This window comes from Trichoplusia ni, chromosome 21, assembly GCF_003590095.1.
Source record: "Trichoplusia ni isolate ovarian cell line Hi5 chromosome 21, tn1, whole genome shotgun sequence".
Taxonomy (NCBI): domain Eukaryota; kingdom Metazoa; phylum Arthropoda; class Insecta; order Lepidoptera; family Noctuidae; genus Trichoplusia; species Trichoplusia ni.
Genome location: NC_039498.1, coordinates 6,355,393 through 6,382,598, shown reverse-complemented (window position 1 = coordinate 6,382,598; position 27,206 = coordinate 6,355,393). Strand labels below are relative to the sequence as shown.

Sequence of the window (27,206 nt, the reverse complement as noted above, 5' to 3'; positions counted from 1 at the left end):
GTAAAGGTCTCGGGTCGAGTTTGGATGAGTCTGGCACAGGACTATAGAAGTTGGCAAGAAAGGCCTAATAATAGGCCTGGGAATAGGCCTAAGGAGGCCTATGCCCAGCAGTGGCAGGATAAAGGCTGTGGATGATGGCGATGAAGAAAAAATTAAAGGTTTTTAATTAATAAAATATTCTGTATCAACTGATGATAAAGTCATTATGAAATACGGTATTCATCCAAATCCGGTGGTGAGACTGCCCGACTGTAAATATAGTCTATGATCTTGGGAGAATAGAACATTCTCCACCATCTCTCAAAGCATTTAATTTAGGAAAAATATAAAAAAAAAACGTTATTTTGACCTCTCATAGCATTAGATACTTGCTTTAGTAGTTGCGGAAGCACAGCAACACACTTCCCCATAGACAAAGTGACAGATCTAAATGCAAACGAATTAATAGAAGCATCAGGCAAAGCCACGAAAGTTATTTAAAGAAAATATATTTAATATCTTTAACCAATCTGTATCATCATCAAAAATTACAATAATTAAACCATCACTTATAATTAATTGTAAAAATGACAGTTTAGTTATCAATTTAAAATATTTAATTATTATTATTTTTTTCCAAATTATAATCATCATCATCATCATCTCAGCCTATCGCCGTCCACTGCTGAACGTAGTTCCAAATTATAATACGAATTAAATACTAAGAAACTATGAAAATGTAATATATAACCACAAAACTATAACCTCATTTGATTCCAAGCTGTTTTAAAAAACATATCAAAAACAATATCTACATAGATGCCTACACGGAATTTCTTCGAGAAACATTACAATACAGGCCGATACGATACAAAATCAACTCCTGCGCAACTATATAAGCGGTCAGCGTCGAACAAACAGTATCAGTCTCACTGTGCAGTCGAGAGGATAAACAATCATTCAAAATGTTCGCTAAATTGGTGAGTTATTTACTATATAGTATTTATTTAAAATAATTAATAAATAGTATTCATTTATAAAAAATACTTAGTCGTAATACTGGTATTGTTAACGACCTGTCCAGAAATAATGTTTTAAAGGTTAAATTTGATAAAGCATTGTACAGCTATGTTCCATAATCTGAGCTACCTGTCGGTTTAAATCCCATCGAAATTGGTACAGCATTCGCGGAGATTACCCCGTGTAAGACGAAAAGTGAATGAAGTTTAACGTCGGTTTTGCATTCGTTTTAATGATCCAAAAAGTTTACCTCTCCAAACTAAAATAAGGGTGTTATAAGCTTAAACTTTCTATTTACCTATTTCTTTGCGTGTGCATCTGTCTGTGGTAGCATATCTCTTAAACGAACAAAGAGACTGCGATACATTTCTCTATAGTTAATAAATGTCCTAGATCGTTCTCGGGTTTAAATTGAACGGTGCAAAACGATAACGTGTTTTTCCATTTGCAAAAAAAAATGTTCAGGTGTAGTTACAATTTTAATTTATAGTTATTATAACACTTAATAAGTTGTCATTTCAAACGTCTAATCATAACACAAGCAACATATAATTATGTCACCTTTACAAATTACCGCCTAAATTACATTCGATCATGAATAATTCCATAAATTATAGATTATAATGATATCTATGAATATTTCTTGCAATACATATGTCAATTATAGTTACCTTGCACCCACATTTTTTTTTATAGCGTGGGTAATACGGTAGTGCCTAAAATATGCTTCTTATTAAAAAAAATTTGTTGACAAACGTCAAAAAATGTCATTCAGTAATTTTGACTTAATTAATGGTTTAAATTTAGTTTAGTTAGTAATGACAACTTATCCTTTATATTATTGAAAAAGTATAATAACAAAATGTGACTAGATGGTATTGTTTTACAATTTTGGCGCACTTTTTTGCATTCTTGTTAGAGGATGATACTTGTTTTTAATTTTAATAAAACCAAACGTCACTTTTTGGTTAAAGCGTGATATCTATACTAATATATAAAGCTGAAGAGTTTGTTTGTTTGTTAATCTCAGGAACTACTGGTCCAAATTAAAAAAATCTTTTTGTGTTGAATAGACCATTCATCGAGGAAGGCTTTAGGCTATAAACTATCACACTGCGACTAATAGGAGCCAACATACAAAGGAAAATGTGAAAAAATATGGCAGGAATAAATCATAACTTATATCTTCTACCCACGGGGACGAAGTCGCGGGCAACAGCTAGTTATAAATATTAATGAAGGTTTTCTTCAATAAAAACGCTAACTAACACTTAAAAATGTCCAGTAGTTCCTGAGATCCATTCAACGAAACTCAGCAACATAATATTAGAATATATTTTCCAAGTTTACGCCCAATCTTAATCAAAACATTCCAAAACAGATTTATGGCATTAATCTATAGACAATCAAGAGAACAATGCCTGAAAATATATTAACATCATTTACACGCCAATGTCATTTAATTTGAATAAGTAACATGCAACATTCGTGCATAAAATAATTGTTTCTAACGCCCACAGATAAAATAATCGATTGCCGCCATCTTGAATTCTGATAGAAACGCGGAATGACAAATATTTGACGTATAACACTTTCGTAATTTGAATTTATGTACAGTTGTTAATTGTAAACTTGTCTTGATTCGATTTATATTTAACCCGAAATGAATATTAAAAGTAATTTAAACATTCATGTTTTAATGTAAATAAAGTTTCTGATGCCTGGATCAGTAATTTATTGATTGAAAATCTTCTCTGAGGGTTAAAACCCTCAAAGAATTTCCTAGGTCACCGTTTTAAAGAATATTTGTCGTTTTGTAGGCTAGTCCTAAGTATTATAAATATCTTCGAGACGCATACATAATTATGTATTTGTATTTCGTACACAATGTGCGTTTCAAGATATTTCTATATCAATGCGATCTCAGTATCTATCTATCAATTTTAATTTGAAAAACCACGACCTGTAACATGCGTTATTCTACAAATAAAATTTATTACATTTGTAACAAATATTTTCAAAAACTTTTTCAATCCAACTAAAAATTTGATTAGTGATTTGATTCGACATTCAGTTCTGTCACAATATAAATGAACGCATTCCAATATTAAATTTTCGTTTCCAATTAAAACAATTTTAGACGTTTAGAAATATCGTGTTTTATTACCGTTACGCGAAATATTGATTAATAAGTCTTGCGCACTCACATTGCAACTACTTTGTTACGGCCTGTTTGGTGCAATATCAACTGCTAAGGGCGTAATATTCAGTATTTCAGGGGTACGCAACCTTTTTTTGTTTGGTTGTTGTTCATATTTAAGTGGGTTCTTGAATGTTAATTGTATTTGGAAATGTGTTCATTAATAGTATCTTGGAAATGTGTAGACTACCTATGTGTATATTGATAGGTATTATTGTTTGTTATGTGGATAATGCAGTTTTCAAAGTATTTTTATCAATATAGTGTATGGTCCCGTTATTATTGTTAATTACAGTTTATTGCCAATATTATTGCGAGTATGCGACCAACCTGTTTTACCTATTTTATTCGAGACAATTTTACATACGAGACTCCTCGTAAAATCCGACCACGAAAAAAATAAAAAAAATTATACATAGGTAGGTACCAAAGGTTGCGGACCTCTGGTTCCTAGAATCAGGAAGTAAACTAAACTTACATAATGTTTTGGCATACCTTTAATATTGTTATCACTGTTCGCAAGCCTACGCCCTAGGCAATAAATAGCAACTCGTTTAAAACGGCCTCTTGAAGTGAAACAGTTGTGGGAGCGAGAAAGCGTTCTACGGTACATAGCACTATCTCTTTCTAAAATATTCTTAGTTTCACAGGATGTAGTGACGGTATCATATAATTTAAGAAATACCATTGGTGGGCACAGGCCTCATCCAATACAGGAAAGATTTGAAGATTCTGATTCCAATATTTGGGTCAGGTTTCCTCACGATTTTTCCTTCGACATTTGTCTGAAATGTCTTGCCATGCATTCAAGCATGCTTTTATAAAAGCTGTATTGCAAAATTTGATTGAATAAAACATAAATACAACAGAGAGTAAAGTTAGGTTTTCAATTCGCATCCATATTTCATAACTTTATGCAAACGAATTATTGTTTTTAATTAAAATGTCAGATCCCAAAGGTCTAAAAGTGAATATAAATCATCCAATGTACATGTTTGAATTAAATCATTTATTCTTTAGATGTCTGACTACACTGAGAAGATATGACGATAGGAACAGGGGTTGCGGAATCTTTTTCAATCTAGACAACTGTTCAAATTACTATTTAGTTTTTAGTTTTATTTTTTCTGTCGAAAGTTATTATTTCGTCAACTGACGCAGTTGGCTCATCAGCAAAAATCCTGGATTTCAGTCTTTAATTCATCTCCTCTTTAGCCTAATTAAAATAAATTTACTTGTATTTAAATTACGCTAAGCAGGTTATATAGAAAAAAAAAACATTACATTTCAACCAAACCTTTTGCCTCTAACATTTTTATTTTTCACCTTACCCTTTTTTAACAATACTTTTTGCTCCTTGCTCCAATAGTTGGTGTTCTTCGCCCTGGTCGCGGTAGCCCTCGCTCGGGAGTACCCGGCCGGCGTGCACCCCGCCGTATGCCCTGACTACCCGTTCTGCGCGGCCGACGCTCTCGCGCGCCACACTCCCGACGGCATGCCCATCCCTCAATGGGGATACAACCCCGCTATTGCCCCCGCTGCTCATGGGTAAGTTGAGATTTTACCCCAAACTTAAAGTCGTGATTAGCTTGCTCCTAAGTCTAATAAGAAGGATGTAATACTCTCGATGTCGCCACTAGACATGGGTAAGAAGTTACCCCAGCGTGGAGGGTATAGACTTTTGATTACCCCTGCTATACATGGGTAATTTGTATTGATAATTTCTTTCCCCAGACTAAGAGTTGTTTCGACTTTTAGAGTAGGCTGATGTGGTTATTATGCAGGTGTCATAATAGGAATACATCTCGCAATAAATAATTCTCAAGAACAAATTAACAAAAAGGTCCGAGTTCAATATGAAAAAGAGCTTGATTAATACAAGGCTACTCTAAATCACTGACAAATGCTTAATGAGAATAATTAAATTAATCAATTAAAGGAATTAATCTCAAAGCTATCATTTCAATCTCATCTCAATTGTATCATCACCCTCCACAATCCACCCACTCGACGTAACTGTTTTTTAAATTCTATTTGTTTTTCTCTTTTTATAGAGCCGTGCCTGCCGCCCCCCGCTACCCCGCCGGCCTTCCCCCCGCGCTCTGCCCCAACTACCCCTACTGCTGGTGATTCTACAAATAACCCTTCAAAATCGATATAGTAGCTTACTAACAAATAAAAGTGACAACCCTGAACACTAAACACAAATAACAATACACTGTCACAATGTGTGCGTGTGTAAACACGCCACAAATGTCTATGTGTGCGTTGGCTATCGCAGCTTAATTGTCATTGTGTGCGCACAAATTGTCCAGGGTTGTCACTATTGGCTGTTTCAGAAATTTCCGTAGTTTTTCAACTGAAGCACTGCCATCGTATAAAATGTAAACAGACGAGACGTTTCGTCTTATAGTGCTTTTGCATTTTATAATTTTATGTAAAAACGTGTAAAAATTATGTAAATAAAATATTTTTTTTATAAAACTATACCTACTTGTATTTTAATTACTGGTCAATATTGAACCTTACCAAATTGAAAATATGAGCTTTACTACTTGCCTAAAAGTGGAACCCTATTATGGAGGCGGCGATGTTTGACACCAGACTTGTGAACCATGCTCGCAAGATAGTAGAAATATTCACTGATGATCCATTTCTGTTGCCGCTTTAACAAGAAAAGATGGTCTCCCAATATATTATTTTTTCCTTATCCTATTTGTATATACCTACTGCACTCGTTATAATGGTGCATTAAAAAAACATGTTAGTTTCTAGCACCGATGCAGTTTTAGCAATGCGCGATATATACCTACCTTATTATAAGTACAAAATGAACTCATACACACTTAAATCACAATAATTGCAATATAATTTCAACACTACAGATTTATCAATACACGCTGTATAATTTATTTCGACCTGCACATCATAATGAAATATCCACACACATATTTGGTAGTGCAAGGGCGGGAGAAATTGCCGCGCTGTCAAACTGACAGGTGTATCATGGCGGCATGTTATGAAAGTGCACATCATTTTATGATTGACTGAATCGATTGATTTAATTGGGCAGTAGTTGTAACCGCGACTTCGTCGACGTTTAAATTGATAAAATTCTTGGTTCTAAAATTCTAAAATAAAAAGTAAGTCTAAGTTACTCCTCAGTCCTCATTACATCAGATACCTGCCTTTGTAATAGCCTTTTGTAGTATTGTAGATATTTGCCGGAACAAACAGACAGATATATAAAAAAAGTTATTATGGTGTATTTAGAAAACGGTTGACTACTTTAAAATTACAAACGGGCAGTCCAATTTTCAACAATCTTTTTTAATATATTGTTGCAGGGATAGCTGAGTGGTTAAGAACACCATGACGAACTCACTGCACGAGTTTTCGATTCCCGCGTAGGACCCCCATTTGAGTAATCTACGAATGCTTGTTATGAGTCTTGAATGTTTGTGAAACACCGTGACACAAGGACTTAGTGCGGGAGACATTTTTAAAACAAAATTCGGTAGTAAATAGCAATAGTAAAATAGTGAGACTCCTAATGCTGTGTAACTTTATGGCACCGTTTTGTCTCCATAGCCAGGGGACTTAGGAAGTGGTAAAGATTGTAACGGTCAGTGAGCTGTCCAATTAAACCTTAACATTAAAAAAACTAAGATAAAATGCTAATTTAAATAAATGTTTCCTATTTTCGTTTAGTTGTCTGACTTTAATGGCTGTCGAAATACGACACTTGGGACCAGTAGCGTATCTAAGGTAAGTTCTGGTTAGGAAATAGGCGCTGCATAAGATTATGGACTTTTTGCCGGTACTTCTCCATAGGAATGACTTTTTGGAATCGTGCACCTCGTACGAGTATCATTACCGTACCCTTTTTAATTTAAGTACCTGTACAGCTTCCTATTTGAAATAAAAACTTTTGTTTTTTAATTATCGATCAAACCGTGCAACTATACTTGGCATCGACCCTTTAAGATAAACAGGTTTAAAGATCGCATTTTATACGCAAAAAAAAATAATAATAATCTCTTAACCTACAAATACCAAACCAGTTAAAAAAGTTAACATCCTTTCAGAATACTACCATTCATCTTAATCCAACAGTATCAAGGTTATATTTCCAGTTCTTGCATTCCCGCGTAAAATTCTGAACGTCATTAATTTCGCGGGTAATGTCAACCGGCCATCTTGTTTCAACGCATCAGTCAACGACTCGGCCTTGCGACCGATATCAATTGGCGGTAACTGTTATGTGACGTGTAACCAAGAATAAAGTTGAATATTATGAGAATAAAAATTAATAAATGTTTTGATGGTTCATATTATTATTTGATTTAGTACCTAAGGTTACATATTTAATTAGACCTATACAAAAATATCTCATGAATAAAAAATGGAAAGAATTTGGACATTTTTTGTTGAAATGAATATTAATTAACAGTAACAGAAATGCACCATCTGTCATGATTTCAACTGTTGACTTAACATGGTTTCAACGATACATCTGTTTATAGACGGATAGACAGCACTTCCTTAATTATAAGGTTCCGTTTTACATTTTGTGTACAGCTGGGACTACCTGCACAAATGTTGCTCCTTCAGAAACTAGACCATCCAAAAGGTTGTCTGTAAAATATCACTTTTAGCGAAAAGACCAATGTGGCACCATGTCACTTTTTACGTGTATCCAATCCTGTACTTATGTAGTGTGTAATAAAGAACATTCTATTCTAAACGCTTTAAATAACCTACCTCGGCTAAGATGCATTCCATTCACAAGTCGATAAAAATTGTTTCAAAAAAATCTTGGCTCCCTCTCTTGTACAACCATAATTCGAAATGTCACATATCAATTGACGTTAAAATCTGGTCGGCACCACGCACAGCACTTCCTGCAACATTAACGTTTTTACTTTTTATTTGACTTTGACACTTGATTGAGAGCCGGCCCGTTAATGGGGTGGTGTTGCCAGTGTAATAAAAGGGTCATTTGTTATCAAGATAAATATGAGTTGTAATTTAATAGGCAGGGTATAAGTGGTCGGTTTTGATGAAAGTTATTGGTTTTCGATTGCGTTGAGTATATTATTAAAGGTTCGCATAATTTAGTGTTATAAAGAGGAGTAAAACAGGTATATATTGATATATTTAAACTTGTAGACTACAAGTTTAAATCCTGCGCTAAAAAAACTGCGGTCATATTCATTACATAGATCAGATGAAAATAGGTCACAAGAGTAGCTACCATCCATATGAAAATATGACAATTTCATAGATTTCTATGACATGGGTTGATTTCTGTGATATTGGTTTAAGCGTTCTGAAGTAACGGTAAAATAAAAATAAATACATTCATTTGTGAACTTTAATTTGTGGATCACACGAATGCAAGTCCTACACGGGGGCCGACACCGCTAATCTACGCGCACAGAGGGTTTGGAATGGTGACCACAGCAACTCGGCTATCCTTGAAGTTTTAAGATAAATGAAACTCAGCTTTTTAGAATCACGCAAGCAAAATTTATTACATTGAGTACAATATAAAAGAGACCGTAGGTTGTCTGCCATAAGGTACCAATTCGGGATGCACTTTGTTCACTCTATTCTTCCTATAGCCTTTTTTGACGTTTTGATCCATCATCTGTATATTATGCTGTTCATCGATAAGGTTTTTAAGTAAATCTAAAATGGCCGTCGTCGATTCCTCGCCATCTGTCAAGTTGTCGAGTTTGACAGCGATTTTGGCGCAGCTTTCTGGTGACATCTGTAAAACAATGTTATGTTTAATAACAATGTTTTGGATCAGGCTAAACAAGGAATCCGGTAGGTTTAGGAAGGTTCTATATAACAAGTGTATGATGGATGAGCTCGCTACTAGATATCAAAATCAAATCAAAATCAAAATAGCCTTTATTACTGATAACATTATTACATTACATTACATTATAGTTCTATCTCTCTTGTAATAAATAATTTTCAATATATTACAATGCCTTTCATATTTATTTTAATACAATCAGTTTCATACACATTTGGCAATTTCATTTTATTTCTATTAGATATACTCACCCCTAAAGAAGAGCTAAGTTCCTGCTTTATTGGTTTATCTGGTGAGCTCTTCCTTGGGGGAGAAAGTGAGTAGTGGCAGATTCTTCCGACTGAATCTGAACCACCTTGCAACGTCTCGTGCAATCGGCCTGTGTATGGCAATGCATAGCTATTCATCATATAAGACTTAAGGCCTGCCTACTCTGGCCTATGCACTGGAAAGATGTGAGATATTTTCAATCGGGCCAAGGTCGACATATATCCCCATACCATTCCTTCAGCGTGAATTGAAATTATTAGTTACACTTCCCAAGAACTTCCGCTCAGAAAAAAGCGGAAGTAATCATTCATTTCCCATCCAAAACAATAAGTTATGAACCTTATAAGTACTAAGTAACACAATGGCTTCTCCCCTCTTTCCTATCATCTCTTATCTCCCACTGATTCTTATTCGTCGTTCTTTCTCAAACTAGCAACGCTCTTTTAAGTTCTACCTTCTGCACCGTCGGCCGTAGTGTCTCCAGTTCTCGGCTGCTCCTCATGTGCTCGTTCTGAAGGTGCCTGGATGACAGCCAGCTGTAGCTACCAGCTTGTTGATGGATGTGGGCCTCGCGGAGGTTCGCGGCTTTTAGCAACATGTCTGCCTAACCAAAAAAAAACAGGGATTTCTTCTTGAAAAGTTAAGGCAAGGCGAAAGGTAAGCAATATAAGATAATGGGGAATATGCACGTGACTTAAATATGGACAAAATATTTTTTTTTGTAATATTTATTGCTACTGAAAACACACTAAACAATTATTTTTAGAATTTATTTTGATTTAATAATGAAATTTAATCATCAAAAAGTGGCTGTTTTGAAATTACCGCGCAAATTTTCGAAACGCAACACTATTGGTGGAACAAAACGTGACGTCAGTTTTACACGAGACGTCTGCTGTCAACAAGCTATTTGTATGGTTTCTTTTTGGAGGAATAATTGTTATTGTATTGTGTCGCTGTTTTTTTATCTTAAGTTAATAGTTTTATGTGTTCAAAATATTAATTAATTGTGAAGAAGGACTTAGAGAATGACTGAAACCGGTTTCGTAAAAGCGCAGTCGGATAATCTTCCGAAAATCGACGTGTTTATGATGGCCACGTATTTCGCTTCAAATCCAGATGTTTTTATTCATGAATAATACTTATACATACATAAAGATAAATTTAGAATATCGAATAAGAATTTTTAATAATATCTTTACAACTTTTTGTAAACTAGGTTATGTTTTGTAGAGGTTTGTAAACAAAACAAGTAGGTAGGTAAAAGTAAGAATGATTTGTATATGTATTTTACATTTTTGATATCCTTACTTACATTGAAATGATCTTCACAACAGTATAAACAGCTCAAACACGATACATTGTCTCTTCTCATCGCCTTGCACCACTTTTTCCTTAGATTTTCACCTTTCGGCATAAGGCACCTGCACCTGACAAAGTGTATTTACTTTGTCAGGTGCAGTGTTGATGTTATTTGGACACATAGGAACGACACAATATTTATAATATGGTTTTTTGTGCTTTTCCATGGTAATTAAGTCGATATTCACTCACTTTATTTATTTTTTGGTAATTTTGTAAACCAATCACTTTGCTGTTGACATCGAACTCGTGTAATGGTGACGTCGCGAGCAAGCGCGCCAAAATGGCCGCGTTTAAATTGATCGCGATTTTAATATTTAATTTTTTGCATAATAGTTTATATTTTGGACGTGATATTTGTATGTTTGGTAATGTAATAACTAGTAGAAACATATAAAAAATAAAAAAAAAATCATGCATATTCCCCATTTAAGAGTTTTTCATATTTTTATAATAACTATCGTGAGACTGATTCATTATTAAATGATGTAACGGTTTACTCACGCGTATTTATCGGAGTAGCCCGACTAGTTTCGGACCTAACCGAATAGGGACCCGGGGAATTCGAACAGGGATCGCGACCCCGCCGCATCAGATCATGATTAAAGACTCCGGTTGGGTCCGAAACTAATTGGACACCCCCGATGAGAATGCTTGAGTAAACCGTTACATCATTTAATAATGTTTTTAATATATTGAAATCTCTTTTCAGACTCGCACACGGTTAACATGACTAGTTAGCCAGGTATACTACAGTTTACAGCCCGTACGATTCGCCCGAAGAAGAGGAAAGTTTTTCAAACAATAATCTTTAGATCCTTCAGAGCGACGACCTTTGTAACTTTTCCCTAAAAATTTCAGCCCGCTAACTTATCGGGAAGTGCCTCAAAATTGAGTTGCAAGAATCCAACCGGAACGACAGACAAACAAAAAAACAAGAAAAGTTAGAAAATATTATTAAATGTCAATAAGTATGTAGGTACTTACATATTCCAATAAATCTGTTGGCGAAAATTTGTTTTCTGGGCCAAGCATTTTATTACAAAAAATAAAACAAACGTGCTTACTACCAGTAGCTTAACGTAAAAGAACTTAACACCTATAGATTTATAATAAATGTAATAGAATTAATTCCATACTTAATATCGTTATCAAGAGATAAAACGAATGTAGAAAACCACTAATTTTGTTAGGAAAAACTGGTCAAGTGCGAGTCATTGTAACACATAGGGTCCCGTATAAATAGGCTAAAGAAAATGAGCAACAAAAAGTTGTAACCTATTAAGTTTATGAACCTAGCAAGCGTAACTTAACCTTCATGTTTAGATACATTATTCTTTCTAACAGCAGCAACAAAATGCATTACCTAGCTATCATGATTCATGAGTAACACAATGGTGAAAAAATGGCAGACGGACAGTAGTTATAGGATTCCGCTTTTACCCTTCTGATACGGAACCCTAAAAACTAGTAATACAACAGGATGCAAAATTGTGAATGTGTATGTTTGTTACTCTTTCTCGCTTCAACGGGTGAACCGATTCTGATAACATTTTCTACAACAAAGTTAGTGGCTTACATCGACTTCCTATATTTGTGTGTCTGGCACGGTATTTTCTAACTATCTTATGTGTTAAACTATCCTATGTGTTAATCTTGGACATAAACTAAGTATCTGTACCTATACCAAGTTTCGTCTAACTCCGTTCAGTGGTTTTTACGTAAAAGAGGAACAAACATCTATACATATTTTTCGCGTTTATAAATATAAGTATTGTATTTTATACTAGCTGTTGCCCGCGACTTCGTCCGCGTGGTTAGAAGATATAAGTTATAATTTATACCTGCCTTCTATCTATCTATCTGCCTTCTATCTATCTTGTAGGATTCAGTCAGCGTTTGCAATGTAAGCGCAAAAAATGAGTTTTTTTACGACCTCACATTAGAAACCTCAAAAATTGTAGCCTATGTGTTATTCTGATGTATAAGCTATATTGTGGTAAAGTTTCATTCAAATCCATTCAGTAGTTTTTACGTGAAAGAGTAACAAACATCCATACATCCATACTTACAAACTTTCACCTTTATAATAGTAGTAGGATTGTTAACAGAACGACAGCGTGCTGCTGGGGAGTTTGTTGCGCCGTTTCTTCTTTCACAGCAAAAGCACTTCGGAAGCGGAGAAGGGTGGGTGGAACAGGGTGCTGATGTATTTTGACCTTCATAAAGTGCTAGATCCTAAAAGCCCAATCCCAACCCTATTAAAAAAAATATCTCTTAGAGCTATTTTTAACCGCGGTTAATAAGGTATAAATTACAGGTGACACCGCGGGGCTTAGCTAGTATTTAGTTAATTTAATAAACTATTAACAGATTGAAGTACCTTAATCAGTCCACTTGACTTCATGATAATAAATAATTAATATTGACTGCCCCAATAGATGATTGGCATAGATCAAAACGTTTTAATTAGATACAGAATGTTATAGCCAAGTAATAGGTAGCTACGAATAATCCAAGTCTGTCCACATCATTATTAAAATAAATAAACATGTCACTCCTTTCATCACCATCATCATCATCATCATCAGCCTTTGTTTATGTCATTCTCTTCTTTGTTTCCTTTCCTTCGCATCCATTCTATTCCTGGTCATCATCGGCCTAGCCTTTTTCCCAACTATGTTGGGGTCGGCTACCAGTCCAACCGGTTTCAGCTAAGTACCAGTGTTTTACAAGGAGCGACTGCCTATCTGACCTCCTTAACCCAGTTACCTGGGCAACACGATACCCCTTGGTTAGACTGGCTGTCAGACTTTTTTAAGCTTCTGACTACCTGTAACGACTGTGAAAGATGTAGCAATAACAGCCGCGGCCCACAATTTAACGTGCCTTCCGAAACACGGAGGAACTCGTTATGACAAAGATGGTCACCCATCTACGGACCAACCGCGTCAAGCATAGCTTAACCTGTGATCGAATCACTTATGCGGTTATAGCTTAGCCACGAGCTAAGATTCCTGGTACTGTCATAAATGTTCTTACTCTCTTGTGGGTACTCTTTTGGGGATAACTCTTTTGTGGGTTCGGTATGACCTTGCTTACTTACCAACTTATAATAATATGTAGGTACTTCAGACATTGTCCATAGATTTCAAGAGGCAATTACTTTTGGGATGCTGTTGCTGCTCCCTCGCACTCTGTTTAACAGCGATGAGAACCGCTTGCGTATAATGACGTAGACCATCAACCCTAGCCATCGCAAACATGCTAGATGCACTACAAAAACTAAAGCTGAAGGTACTCTTTACCTGCCCTATTTTTTTCACATTTTCCATTGTATCTTCGATCCTATTAGTCGCAGGGTGATGGTTCATAGCCTAAAGCCTTCCTCGATGAATGGTCTATTCAACACAAAAATAATTTTTCAATTTGGACCAGTAGTTCCTGAGATTAGCGCGTTCAAACAAACAAACAAACAAACTCTTCACCGTTATATATTAGTATAGATTATAACTTTGAAAAAGTCTCATTGAGTAATTGCCTGCCTTGGGATAGAACCGCCACCCCTCCACGACAATACATCACGCCATAATGGTGATCTATGCTCTTGTCTATACTGTGAGTAAAATAATGTGAGTTAATCACCCGCGTTGATCACCACCGTTTAAGTCAGTGACCAGTATAATAGCCAGTAGAAATAAAATAACGAAATCTTTTTTGTTTTTATTGGACAACCAGTACAGATGCTACAAGCTACTGCAAACGAATTAGATCGGACTGCAGTATCTTTGGTCTTTTAATGAATTCTATATAGGAATCACTGTAATTATTTTTCAAACCTAGCGCTCTCAAGTGTGAGACAGGTCGTTTCGAATATTGGGGTAATGTTATCCCATCACCAGCCCATTCGTTGTCAATGGGGTAAGTGCTTGGCAGATTTTCTTCCTGTTTGCTTTCTCTCTGTATTTCCTTTATCTTCGTAATCGTTTTGACCCAACCCCACAAGTTCTCATGCCGCGAATCTTTCCTACTTTTAACTGAATCTGCTCCCTTGAGGGATCCCCTGCTCTTTTTCGCTGACTTTCTCGACGTAGTCTTACCCACGAAACATTCGGAATCTAAGTCCATCTTCTTTTTGCTTCTCCCTCTGAAGAAGCAGCACTTCGATCGTTTTCTCTTCATACTCCGGGCCGAAACTTCTTTTCGGACCTTAACGTATTCGTTTATGCTTACTCTTGACCTCGGTCTGAGCTGAGTCTTCGAGTCAGTTGCCTCCTTCCTCTCTTGCAAGATGCCAACAGTCTGCGACACTCCAGGTCTTAGACTCATTCTGTTACCTCTAAGGCTCTCCGCTGGCACTATTTTGTCGATCGGGAAACAACATACGGCTCTTATACATATTATAATGCGTCGTAAAAGATTTCTTAATAATCTTGTAAGTGGTATATCAGTCTTTTTGCACGGATTTTCTTCATATAGTTTCATTTTGTTGCTATTTTTAAATGTTGTTTGGTTGATGGTAACTGGTTGTCAGATTGTTTTGGTGGTTGACGTTTTTGGGGTGGAGAAAAAGAAGGTAGATTTATTGAGTTTTTAGTTGAGAAAAGATCTTTATGAATCTACGTTGGAGACTAGCATAGCATCTGAAAGATGGCTAGAAGATTTATTGCCGGTGGAATACCGAAATATTCACTCCGTGCCTTCAGCTTTAGTTTTTGTAGTGCATCTAGCATGTTTGCGATGGCTAGGGTTGATGGTCTACGTCATTATACGCAAGCGGTTCTCATCGCTGTTAAACAGAGTGCGAGGGAGCAGCAACAGCATCCCAAAAGTAATTGCCTCTTGAAATCTATGGACAATGTCTGAAGTACCTACATATTATTATAAGTTGGTAAGTAAGCAAGGTCATACCGAACCCACAAAAGAGTTATCCCCAAAAGAGTACCCACAAGAGAGTAAGAACATTTATTTAGAAGATATAAGTTATGAGTTATATCATAACTTATATCTTCTACCCACGGGGACGAAGTCTCGGGCAACAGCTAGTCTAATATATAAAATTCCCGTGTCACGATGTTAGTTACCGTAGTCCTCCGAAACGGCTTAACCGATTTTTAGCAAATGTTATATGCGTATTCAGTTGGTCTGAGAATCGAATAACATCTATTTTTCATAACCCTAAGTGTTAAGGGTTGCTCACACAAAAAAAAAATGTTTTATTTTTTGGACGACGGTTTTAATTTTTTTATAATGTGGCATTAAAAAATACAAACTAGAAATAATTTATTAGGCAAAACAACGTTTGCTGAGTAACAGTAATAACAGCCTTTTCATTTCGCACTGATGGGAATTGTCGTCTTCCCGTATACGGAAGGTTTGAGCATTGATCACCACGCTAGCTCACTGCGGGAGATTTCAGATTCCAATATTTGGAATCCAGGTTTCCTCACGATGTTTTCCTTCACCGTTTGTCAGTGGTGTCTTACAATAATTAACAAAGAATATACAACTTTGGAAAAGTCATATTGGTACTACCTACTTTAAGTGCGTTGGGATCGAACCTGCTTCTCGTGCATATAAAACTATGCATTATAATCGCCACGCCAACTTTATATGTACCTTTTTATTCTTTTTATGGCTCATTTACATTAGGTCGGTTTGAGGTCGGTCACCGAAGGCGGCGGCCGCATTCGGTTTAACTGAAACGCTTACCTAAAATGAGTTGTTTACATTGGTCGGTTAACCGTATTCGGCGACTTGATTGATATTGAACAGTCAGGTTGCGGGTGGCGGGCGGGGCACGGCGCACTCGACACCGACAACGAGCTCGACCGAATACGGTCTAACCGACTTAATGTAAATGCGCCATTAGATACCACTGAAAAACGGTGAATGAAACCATCTTTAAGCAACCAAATGCTTGTCATACGCAGGTATCAAACCCGTGACACGTCGCTTTCAATGGGTTTGGTTTGGTGACCTAAGCCATTTTGGCTACGTATGTAGGTGAAGGAAACACGAAATTTCTTTTTTTTTTTATTTGGGTTTTGCAAATTAAACATTAAAGCTTTTGGGTGGATTTCACTTACAATTATTTAAATATATTACAATAGATTTTATTACAAAGGCAACATTTATATAATTTAACAGTCCAGGAAAATTTAGTATATATTTTTATTATTTATATATTTCATATTGAAGGCGGAAGAATCGTATTTACATAGATTTAACCCCAAAAACCAATATAAAAATTACAAACTCAACAATTTTACTATTTTTATAAATAAAATATACAACATAATTATATTAACAAGACTTAAAAAATCTTGTATTATTGTAAACAATTAAAATTTAATAACAATTTAAAAGTCTTATGACCGTCATATCACAGAAAATCTAAATACAAATAGATATATTCAACACTGACTAGTTAAAATGAACTTTATTCTCATAACAATAGGATTAATTTAACCTTATTGTCCAATAATTTTATATATTATTTAAAAACTACCTCTTAGAGATCAAAATATGTACATTATTAAAAGGATTTGAAAATAAAAATTGAGCATTCAGTCGTTTTGTCTAAAATCATTAATAGATTCAAACCCTCATCAGTCCAATGATAAATATTTTCGTTTTTGATAATGCAATAAGGGATAAAAATAGAAGTAAAATACTAGGATAGATAGAAAAAAAAATTCAAGTCCCATTCTCCCGTCTACCCCAATTCAGTTCAAAAACAGCATTGGGGTGGGAAAATGGGTCTAGTAGGGAATAAGGAGGAGAAAGGCGTCGATATGGCGGAGTGAGGCGGAATAAGGCGGAAAAGGAAGAAAGGAGTTGACTCGAGGTAGAAATATATGTGGCAGTGGTAATTATTATTTCGATATGCACGGTACGTATATAACAACAATATTCAAGTATATTTAAACTAGCTAAACATCGATAAAAGCACATTAAAATCTTACAGCACTATTCTATATATTTTCAGACTATATTCATATAATTTGCACCAAAAGTACATAGGTACAGTCAAATCGATTTTCTCGATAAAAAGTCGCAACATCGCGTATAACGCGGCAAGTTTGTCTATAATGAGTTCAAATGGGGTAAATAGAGATGGTTTTTATCGATACATATATAATTTGTTAATAAAACTCTATTGTTTAAATAAATTATTAAATAAACAATTTAGATTTGTTAACAAACAAATTGATGGTATTAGATGTTTTTGAGTCTTTCAACTTACCCCAGTTTTCTCTTACCCCATTTGACAAAATATCTGATATCAGTACTTATGAAATCTTTCGGTTTTTTTTACCCCACACCAGGATTTTCTTGCTTTTAACGTGTGTTTTGCTCAAGTCTTAGACGTGTTATTACAACATTGTACGAGGTGTTGAAATTTAGCAAAAGATAATTATTGTCGTCGAAATTGAGAGGCGTATGCCCAGCAGTGGGTTGATATAAGCCGATTTATAATCGAAATGTATAAAGTTGGGAGAGGCCTTTTGCCTAACAGTTCATTGATCAGACGTTTATGATCAAAAAGTAGATAGTCATCATCAAAGTTTGGTCATGTCTTTGCCCAAAAGTGGGCTAATATAGGCAGTCTGGATGTAAAAGCCGATTTATTAGATATAGGAACATGTATAGTCATTTTACGAGTAAATATGGCAACACGGCCCCAAAATTCAGTAAAAGTGGCAACACGGCCCTAAAACGGGATATAACTCTGGCAACACTGCCGAAAAAGTTTATATACTTGATCTTAATATTACTATAGTCAATAATCTTTTGACCTCATGGTCATATAGGGGACACATATATATTTTTTTAGATTTTATATGTTTTTTTACTTTTTTTGCATTTTTTATTTTTTGATACTTTTTTTTTACGTTTTATGTTTTTTTTAAGATCTTATATATCACTCTAAACACATAACATCAATATATTAATATATTTTAGAATTTAGTCGAATATATTCATCATATGAAAGTTTAACAGACGCCAATAAAATCTACCCTCTCTTTCCGGCACTATACATCTCTTTCCCACACTACTCAGTCTCAAAAACTTGCGCAATTTCCTAGAAAATATGTTACACACATAGAACAATCAGACTTTTAAAACTTAGAGTAGATAGACAGTCATAAGCCCTAAACGGCTTTTAAATACTAATACTATACAATTTGAGACCTGGGATTTTCCAAAAAACAGACAAACAGAACGACATGCCTTTCGGAAGCACCAAAAAATCCCAGATCGAACAACTAGAGTAGTTAAGCTCAAAAAATTGACACAAAATGTTTGTACAATTTACACGGGCTCCATTAGACACTCTGGGCACTGGGGGATTATTGTCACAATAGGTTCATCGTTTCGGCAAAATGACACACGGTCTGCCCCTACCTCGAAGGTGACACGGCGGACGTCGTCCTGGTCACGTGACCAATAACATCCCTCCCCCGGACACCGGGTGGCCGTATTTCATTGTTCCATCTTCAGAGCCAGTCGCTCGCAGCAGGTGATGCAGAAATATGGCAACTTCAAGATACTTGGCAGTACACGCAGGAAGAGGCCAGGCTTGCAGACTGTGACTAAGAATTGGACTAGATAGTATGTCTTTATGTCTAGATTGCAAGAGAAATGTTCGATCAGTTGGAATATTTTGAGAAAGAGTAACGCGATGAGCAGACCCAGAGGTATCGAGCGAGGTTTGGTGAAGTAACGGTATCTGGAATAGAAAATTGTTAATTAAGAATTATTAAGAAAAATAAGTTTGAACCCCAGAGAGGACAAAAACGACTCCTCAAAAACTACTGCACGAATTTGGACGCAATTATGTAGACAGATAGTTTATGACCTGGATTAGTTTTTACTCCCGCCTAAGGAATTTAATCCTTGTGTCCCTGTTTCAGTATCATTCAAATCACATGCATAAAGACACCCAGACTCAGGACAAGCATTCATGGATCACACAAATGCTTGTCCTACGTGAGGATCGAACCCGCGACACGTCGCGCTCAGTGGGTTAGGCTTGGCGACCTCAACCACTGACCTATCCGTGCAGTCATACATATTATGTTCCCGTAGGGAACATCCCGTAGGGTGGTTTTTGATCTGTAACGCGCGGAGTCGCTGGCAAAAGCTAGTATTTCACAAGACCTTACCTGATGACTGCAGGAGACACGAACAGCGCCCACCCCAGCATGTAGGCTGTTGATGTCATGATGGAGAACAGAGGGATGGAGGTCCGCGTGATATTAGCGGGGTTGTCACAGTAACGGTAGGCCTGGAATAGAAAGTCGTATTCATTCAAATAATGCATTTTGACAACCTGATTTAAAGTTAGACAAATGGTTTAAAATATGACCTAGAAACCGATCGTATTTTGGGTGGAATCGTGAAATGACTTCTTCCGCTTTGGGTTCAGCGAAAGGAGTCATTTGTTAAGGATGCTTTGATTTATGTTAAAGAACGAAACGCCTGCAAACTGCCGAAACAGTTTAGCGATTGTTAATTATAGAAACTTAATTGCAGAATTGAATAAAATAATAAAAAAAGGAAATAATGAACTTATGCTGACTAAAACCCACCCTTTTTTTAACGCCGCGATAATGTAAGCTGCTCGAAATACGAATTATGCGCAGACGATGTTGCGGGCACCAGCTAGTCATTCGTAATCTCTAATATATAAAAATGTCGTGTTACGGTACAAAACTGAACTCCTCCGAAACGGTTCGACAGATTATCATATTTTTTTTTGCGCATATTAGTTAGGTCTTAGAAAACGCTAGCTTATAATATGGGATAGCTTATATCTTTTTAGAAATAACTACTTTAAGTTTAAGTACTGTCCGTACTTAGCCTTAACCAACATCACATACATTGTTCTGAACCCAAAGTAAATTGTTACAGCACATGTGTTATGGAATTCAGATACAAACACCCAGACCCGAGACAATGTAGAAATGTGAATTTTTACATTGATCCGACCGGGGATCGAACCCGGGGCTTCAGAGCTAGCGACACCTTGAAACCGGTGCGTACGCCACTCAGAGGTCTTATTATAGTCGATTATATTTTAGTATCTCCTGAATATGAGTTAGGGCGAACACGACAGTTGACTTTAACTTCAGTTGTAAAAATATGAACAAATATACGTGAATAAATCCACTATATTTAAAACAATCCTGGTTTCATTTATGAGATAAGGCTCTGATGTACACTTACCAGCTTTATCGACCAAGACGGTTGCCACCCGATCGACTTGTAGCAGTAGTACGTGAAAACGGCAATCAAAGTCATGCCTATAGTTGACAGGACGTACCAAACCCTGACAACGACAGTATCCTTATTGGACACGGCTCCATATTGCCAGATATATGGATCGATGATGTAGACGCATAACACCGGGACTAAAATTGCCCCTGAAATGAATATGGGGTAAGTTTTTATCATGTGCAGTAATTATGGGATATAAGATAATTTATTTTTAACCGACTTCAAAAAGGTGGTTCTCAATTCGTTGGTTGTTATTGAATGTTTGTGATATTAGAACTTTGGTCAGGATGAACAAATTTTTCTCATTCTTTTATAATTTAACATGAAACAGCTGTCATTTGGTCACATACAATTTTTATCAAGTATGACTCAGTAATTTTTATTTCCAGTCCTTCGTAAATCTTTTGGTCTGTTTTTTACATTTTTGATTTACATTAACGATTAAATAAATTTACTTTCTAAATAGGAGACATAAGACGGGGGCCAGAAGGGACGGAAGAGTTATCTCTATTCCGGTAATTTAAGTAAACTTTAAATCTCTCTCTCTTCTCGCTGGATATTTTTGGATTATTTTTTATTATTATTTTTGAGTGTCAAACTCAAAAATAATGATGTCTTCTATTAACAAAACAGTTTCCGAAATCCGTTCCTTAGATTCTAAAGTACCCCTACAGTGTCACCCTACTAATATTAGAATAGCAGAAGTTTGTAATTATGTAAGGATGCTTGTTGCTCGATCACGCAAAAACCACTGAACGGATTTAGACGGAATTTGGTACACAGATAGTTTATAACCTAGATTAAGACATAGTATTAGTTAGTTTAGTATTCTTAGTTTTAAGTTAGCTTAGTTTCCATCCCGATTTTACGTGCCTGTGTGATTTTCAATTTATAGCTGTCGGGCAAGAGGGCAACAAGTAGTGAAAGTAGATAAAAGCCACTTACCGATCATTGCACCGATTAGACACTGGTGAGGAAAGTGCACGGCCGTGTACAGTTGTGCAATCATCACAATCAAAGCGTTGTAGAAACAAAAAGGAAACATGATCCAAGATGACCAATTTATCTTACACTGACTGAAAAGCAAAAAAGATGATTATTTTAAGGTCTAGAAAACTGGTCATGTTTCTTAAAAAAAAGCGACTCCAAGGAATTTTAATCTTTGTGTCGCGGGGGTTTTCACAAACATACAATTCACATGCACAAGGACACCCAGACTCAGAACAATCATTCGTGGATCACACAAATTTATGCTTAAGATGCTTAAGAGACTACGAAAAGTGCCATTTTAAGCCAATTTTCATTAATTTATCGGCCATTGTAAGTAGCAGAATTAGGGCCCTAGACTTATATTTTAATAATTTCTTGTAACAACAGCAACTGAAATACATCATCATTGAAAACTTTTTTTTTATAAACGACACCCACACTAAGGAATTTATTCCTTGTGTCGCGGGGTGTTTCACAAACATACACATCACATGCACAAGGACACCCAGACTCAGAACAAGCATTCGTGGATCACACAAATGCTTGTCCCACGCGGGGATCTCGCGACACTTCGCGCAGAGTGGGTTTGGCGTGATGACCTCAACCACTCGGCTATCCGTGCAGTTGCAACTGCCTATCATATCACAGATGGACAGACAACAAAATCTACCTATAAGGTAAACGTTTCTATTCTTCACGTACGTACAGAAACATAAAAAAAATATAATTTGAAACACATGTTACCATTCGTCTAAATAGCTAGTCATCCACATACAAAACAGGATTGAGATGATGACGGCTGAAGTCATATGTTCAGAGGGATTCCCCGACCCAATCTCACAAGTTTGACTGGTTTGCGTCAATATTGGGCGCTGGTCGTGCGGGTAGTACGGGGTCTCTTGTACCCACCAATAGGGACGGTCTGATAGTGATAACCTGGACAGATTTTTAGGGTCAATTAGCAAATTAAAGATGAGATATGGTTAATTTTTCCAATCGATCGAAATTGCTGTCAATTATTATTATTTTTTTTTTTTGCTTGTCACCTTAAAACGTCGGACTGAATGATTTTGTTGATCCTTTTTTAATTTAACGTGAAATAGCCATTATTTGGTCTACTAATATACATATATTATGGTAATAAATCTTCCTTTAATAAATATCTCTTTATGTCAGTGACCATATAAAATCTGAATGCTTTCTGCAATGTTTGCTTTCTTAGTTTAAATATTTTTCCTGCCATTACGAATAGGGTAATTATTGCCAATTTCAAGAGCGCATTAAATGGCGCCCAACATGGGGCATTCAAATTTTTTCACAGATGCACAACTAATGTTTGCTCGCAATCGACGCGCTATATAGAAAACATTAATAATATAAACATTAATTTATTAAACATTACCCGAAAATTTGCTGTATTACACAACGCAACTGTAATAAGTTACCAATACATGACGCCGTCCAAAAAAACGAATTCAATTAAGTAACTATGAAATTATTATTAATCCCTACATTTTCAATTACCATTTGATCATGGAGGTCAGCCATCCGCTGAAAGCCATACATAGCAGGAGCTGCGCAGCGAATACGGAGTCTATGACGGCCACGAAAGGGAAATAGAACATCAGCAGGTGCTGGGGGTTCGATGCTTCGTTGATAGCGTAGATGATGTTCTCGTTGAACCCTCTGGGGAAAAAATGTATTTTTATAAAAACTATCGTGAGACTGACTCGGGATCGTGAGTCGAACGCGAGTCATCAGTTCGACTCGCGATCCCGCCGCGTCAGCCTATGATTAAGGACTCCAGTTGGATCCGAAACTAGTCGGACACTCCCGATAAATACGCGTGAGTTAACCGTTACATCATTTAATAAACAATGTATTAGTGGTCATAGCTTATCTGAAACGCAAACAACCTTTTGTTGAAAAGTTAATTAAAATCTTATTGGAGGCGCGGGGTGACGCTTCTTGAACGTCGGCATCAAGCACAATGATTGGCCACCACGCGCGGGAAGCGTAAGCAACTACTCAAATATCGCTTACACGTTCCGCGGCGGGGATTTCAAATTTAGGGAATGCCCTCTACATCGTGATTTTTTTTGTCGATTTCCCTTTTTTTTCAACGAGTCCTATACTAAGGAATTTGATTCTTGTGGAAGGTTTTACAGACATTCAAGTCACATGCACGAAGACACACGGACTCAGGACAAGCATTTTTGGATCAGACATTATGATTGTACTCAGTGATCGAACCGCCAGACCTCGCGCGCTTTGAGTTTGAAGTGGTGACCTTAACCACTCAGTTACCCGCGGAACATAGTTAAAAGATGCAACGGTTAATTCACGAGTATTTATCGGGATTGCCCTTAACCATGAGATAAAAGGGCGGTGTCGCGAGTTTTAAACTATTTTTTAAGCTAGGATTCAAATATGAACCCATCATCATCACGGATAGCCAGGTGGTTGAGGTCACCACGCCAAACCCACAGTGCGCTTCGTGTTGCGAATTCGATTCCCGCGTAGAACTAGCATTGGTGTGGAATGCCTTTTCTGAATCTGGGTGTCTTTGTGCACGTGATTTGTATGTTTGTCGGAAGTCGTTTCTTTAAAACAGAAACAGGACCATTTCTTCCCGCAAGTTTGAATCGCGACCCCGCCGCAACAAAAAATATATCATGTGTGAAAATTTTAACTGCCTAGCGATCACGGTTCACAAGATACAGTCATTTTCCATTGCTGTGGATTTTTTCTGGTTATTCGCGCCCTCGGGGGAGGGAACGGTTAGTGTCAGACTCTTACTGACTAAACCTGAACCGCCGTGCTACGTCATCCGCGATTTTGTGTCAGTGTATGGCAATGCCTTGGTATCCTTCATACCTCAACGAACTTCAAACGAACAGACAGACGGACAGAGGGCAGAGCCTTAGTAACAGTTTTAACCTTTCAAAAATAAACGGAAAGGAAAAAAGCTTAAATACCTATTCGCGGTATCGTTACTATATATGCTTTATATGTTAGTAATTTACACCTAAAGAAAAAAAAAATACGACTTTTCTTTTGATACAAAATGAAAGCACACGTGAATTGTAAAATCTTTATTACGTAACATGCCAATTCAATATTTTCCTAGAATCCAGATGAGTTTTCAATTAATAAACTTTCGACCTGAATTCGTGAAACTAGAACAAACTGGGATACGCTGCGCAGTGAGCCTCCAGGGTAAGAACGCGCAGGGGACATAGGTCACGGGTCAGAGGTGAAAGCCCTGAGGTCATACGGTTCGCGGAGTGCTGCGGTTGCGCGGGGGTAAGTGCGCGCGGAGTAAGTGGCGCGGGGGGTAAAGTGGGATTACATCGATTGGATCTGGTTGCATCGAGCCCCCTTCGGCTTCAACCCCGCCCGGGGTTCAACTCGAAATAGCACAGATAGTTATTACACAAAAATTTTGGTATTTTAGTTTCGATATTTTTTTATTTTGGAGCTCAGATGATTTTATGTTATTTGATAGAGAAAGAATGCGTAAAATAAGGACAAATAAGTGTTTTTCTTCTAGCCCCCTAGCAAACCCATCTGTATCATGTACACGTAATACTTGTACCTACTTACAACACTACAACTTAGAGAAAGTTGTGACCAAATACTTTTACCCAGCGGGGATCGAACCTGTATTACGTCGCTCTTATTGTTAATTGCCGTGGCAACCTGCCACTCCACAATCTGCACAGTCAAAGTATTAGATAAAACTGAATAATACCAGCCTATGACCAGCAGACCCAAAGATAATAGAAGCAATGACAGATTTACAAAAAAAACTGTTAAAAACCATTGCAATAAATTTTTACTGTGCTTCATTCAAAAAAGCATAAGCGCAAAGGCATCATAATTATTTATAGGCAAATATACAATAGCTGTGCTGCGGTTTCTCTCGCATTTTCATATTTAATACATAATGATGAACAGCCATAGCATAAGCATCGGTTAAAAGGGAGCAATATAGGAATGTTAATTTTTCTTCATATACTTGAAATAAATGATTAAAATATTACTCTGATAGTAGATCCGAGTGACATTTGTAACATATTAAATGTTTGGTTTTCTGTTCTTTAAAAGTTTGTCACCTATGCTTGATGACTGTGAACACAGGTAAACATCAATGTGTTTGGATCAGTGTTGGGATCAATGATCCTAATAATAACATTTGATAAACTGAGTGAGGTGAGAAATAAACAGATGGACAGGAGTACAGAACCACTCCCGGTTTGGTCCGACCTGTGTAGTCCTGAAGCTTTTCGGATCCTTCCAGAAAGATTTTCTTTGACATTCATACGTTTTAAGTAATAAACAACGTAATTTTAAGCTTATTTTTACCCAAAAGCTAAACTTGTGAAGTAGAGTAAATTGAATTTATTAACTTGGTTTTTTACTTGAAATAAATCGTATTTACGTTTGAGAGACATTTTTTCCAACAAGATCGGTATAAGAGACACTCATAAACTATTTTAGGTTATCGGACAAAGGACACAGGGAAAAGTTTAAGGAGAAAATTGAATAATAACGAAATATTTAGACGTTGTTTCGCTCAAAAATTACTCCAGAAGTACAACATAGTTTTTACTTTCTACTGTCGTAACTTAGAATATAATCACCGGAAAATGATTCAATATACCTTTTTCACGGACATTAATATAGAAAAGTGGGTAAATAATGCTTTAAAACTTACCTAGCTTGTAATACACTGATAATTGAAACGCCGAAGGCGTTTACTCGGTCCATCACAGACATTTTGATAAATTAATATAAATGGCGCTTGTTACATTATTTAAAAGAACTAGATTTTATTATTTAACAATTTTTTTATCACTTTATGCAAAATTAGCTACACGAAGAATTTTGTCAGCAAATACGTCAATGTCACAGGACGGACAAGACCACAGTGTCCACAGTAGATTCAGGATTCAGCTGCCAAGTTGAACTGTGAACGAATGAAAATCAATAAAGACCGGGACGGTACCAGAATGCTCAAAACTCTATATAAGTTTACGATAACAAATCTTCAGCAATAAGATGTATGAACTGAAATTAAATAATTATATTCAAATTGTGCGAGTAAATTCACCGTAAAGAAATATAAAAATTAATTAAGAGCAATGAAAGCTACAGCAACACCTAGCGACAGTTTTTGTATTACGTTTACAGCGTCATCTAGTAACGAGTTGCTACAACATTTCAGTTGAAGAAAACTTTTAGAACGCTACTCACTAATAGATG

The 27,206-nt window shown here is 36.3% G+C and overlaps 3 protein-coding genes across 4 annotated transcripts; 1 reads left to right on the top strand and 2 right to left on the bottom strand.

Annotated features, from left to right (window-relative positions):
* Positions 1 to 887: 887 nt before the first annotated feature.
* Positions 888 to 5,686, top strand: LOC113504194 (cuticle protein 1-like). The gene is made up of 3 exons (XM_026886362.1): positions 888 to 959; positions 4,569 to 4,747; positions 5,254 to 5,686. Exons 1-3 carry the CDS (start codon positions 945 to 947, stop codon positions 5,327 to 5,329), a joined length of 270 nt encoding a protein of 89 aa, XP_026742163.1. The 5' UTR covers positions 888 to 944; the 3' UTR covers positions 5,330 to 5,686.
* A 3,022-nt stretch (positions 5,687 to 8,708) lies between these two features.
* Positions 8,709 to 11,717, bottom strand: LOC113504233. 2 transcript variants are annotated; one of them, XM_026886409.1, is made up of 3 exons: positions 11,649 to 11,717; positions 9,754 to 9,903; positions 8,709 to 8,975 (listed from the first exon to the last, which is right to left on the bottom strand). In XM_026886409.1, the coding sequence occupies exons 1-3, from the start codon at positions 11,694 to 11,696 to the stop codon at positions 8,736 to 8,738; spliced, it is 438 nt and encodes a 145-aa protein (XP_026742210.1). In that variant the 5' UTR covers positions 11,697 to 11,717; the 3' UTR covers positions 8,709 to 8,735. The 2 variants fall into 2 exon arrangements, with proteins under 2 accessions (XP_026742210.1, XP_026742211.1); XM_026886410.1 differs by lacking the exons at positions 9,754 to 9,903; positions 11,649 to 11,717 and adding an exon at positions 9,281 to 9,558.
* A 7,212-nt stretch (positions 11,718 to 18,929) lies between these two features.
* On the bottom strand, positions 18,930 to 26,885 carry LOC113504288 (glucose-6-phosphatase-like). The gene is made up of 7 exons (XM_026886528.1): positions 26,659 to 26,885; positions 23,463 to 23,624; positions 22,683 to 22,874; positions 21,894 to 22,024; positions 20,898 to 21,094; positions 19,835 to 19,956; positions 18,930 to 19,398 (listed from the first exon to the last, which is right to left on the bottom strand). The coding sequence occupies exons 1-7, from the start codon at positions 26,718 to 26,720 to the stop codon at positions 19,152 to 19,154; spliced, it is 1,113 nt and encodes a 370-aa protein (XP_026742329.1). The 5' UTR covers positions 26,721 to 26,885; the 3' UTR covers positions 18,930 to 19,151.
* Positions 26,886 to 27,206: the final 321 nt, after the last annotated feature.

Excerpts from the sequence above, each read along its gene's own strand:
- LOC113504194 (XM_026886362.1), top strand. Across the intron at positions 4,748-5,253 it reads ATTGCCCCCGCTGCTCATGG|AGCCGTGCCTGCCGCCCCCC; the intron begins GTAAGTTGAGAT and ends CTCTTTTTATAG.
- LOC113504233 (XM_026886409.1), bottom strand. The coding sequence starts at position 11,696 with ATGCTTGGCCCAGAAAACAAATTTTCGCCAACAGATTTATTGGAATAT. Across the intron at positions 9,904-11,648 it reads CAACAGATTTATTGGAATAT|GCAGACATGTTGCTAAAAGC; the intron begins GTAAGTACCTAC and ends TTTTTTGGTTAG. Across the intron at positions 8,976-9,753 it reads TACGGCCGACGGTGCAGAAG|ATGTCACCAGAAAGCTGCGC; the intron begins GTAGAACTTAAA and ends ATTGTTTTACAG.
- LOC113504288 (XM_026886528.1), bottom strand. The coding sequence starts at position 26,720 with ATGTCTGTGATGGACCGAGTAAACGCCTTCGGCGTTTCAATTATCAGT. Across the intron at positions 23,625-26,658 it reads ATCAGTGTATTACAAGCTAG|AGGGTTCAACGAGAACATCA; the intron begins GTAAGTTTTAAA and ends TTTTTTCCCCAG. Across the intron at positions 22,875-23,462 it reads CTGACCTCCATGATCAAATG|GTTATCACTATCAGACCGTC; the intron begins GTAATTGAAAAT and ends AAATCTGTCCAG.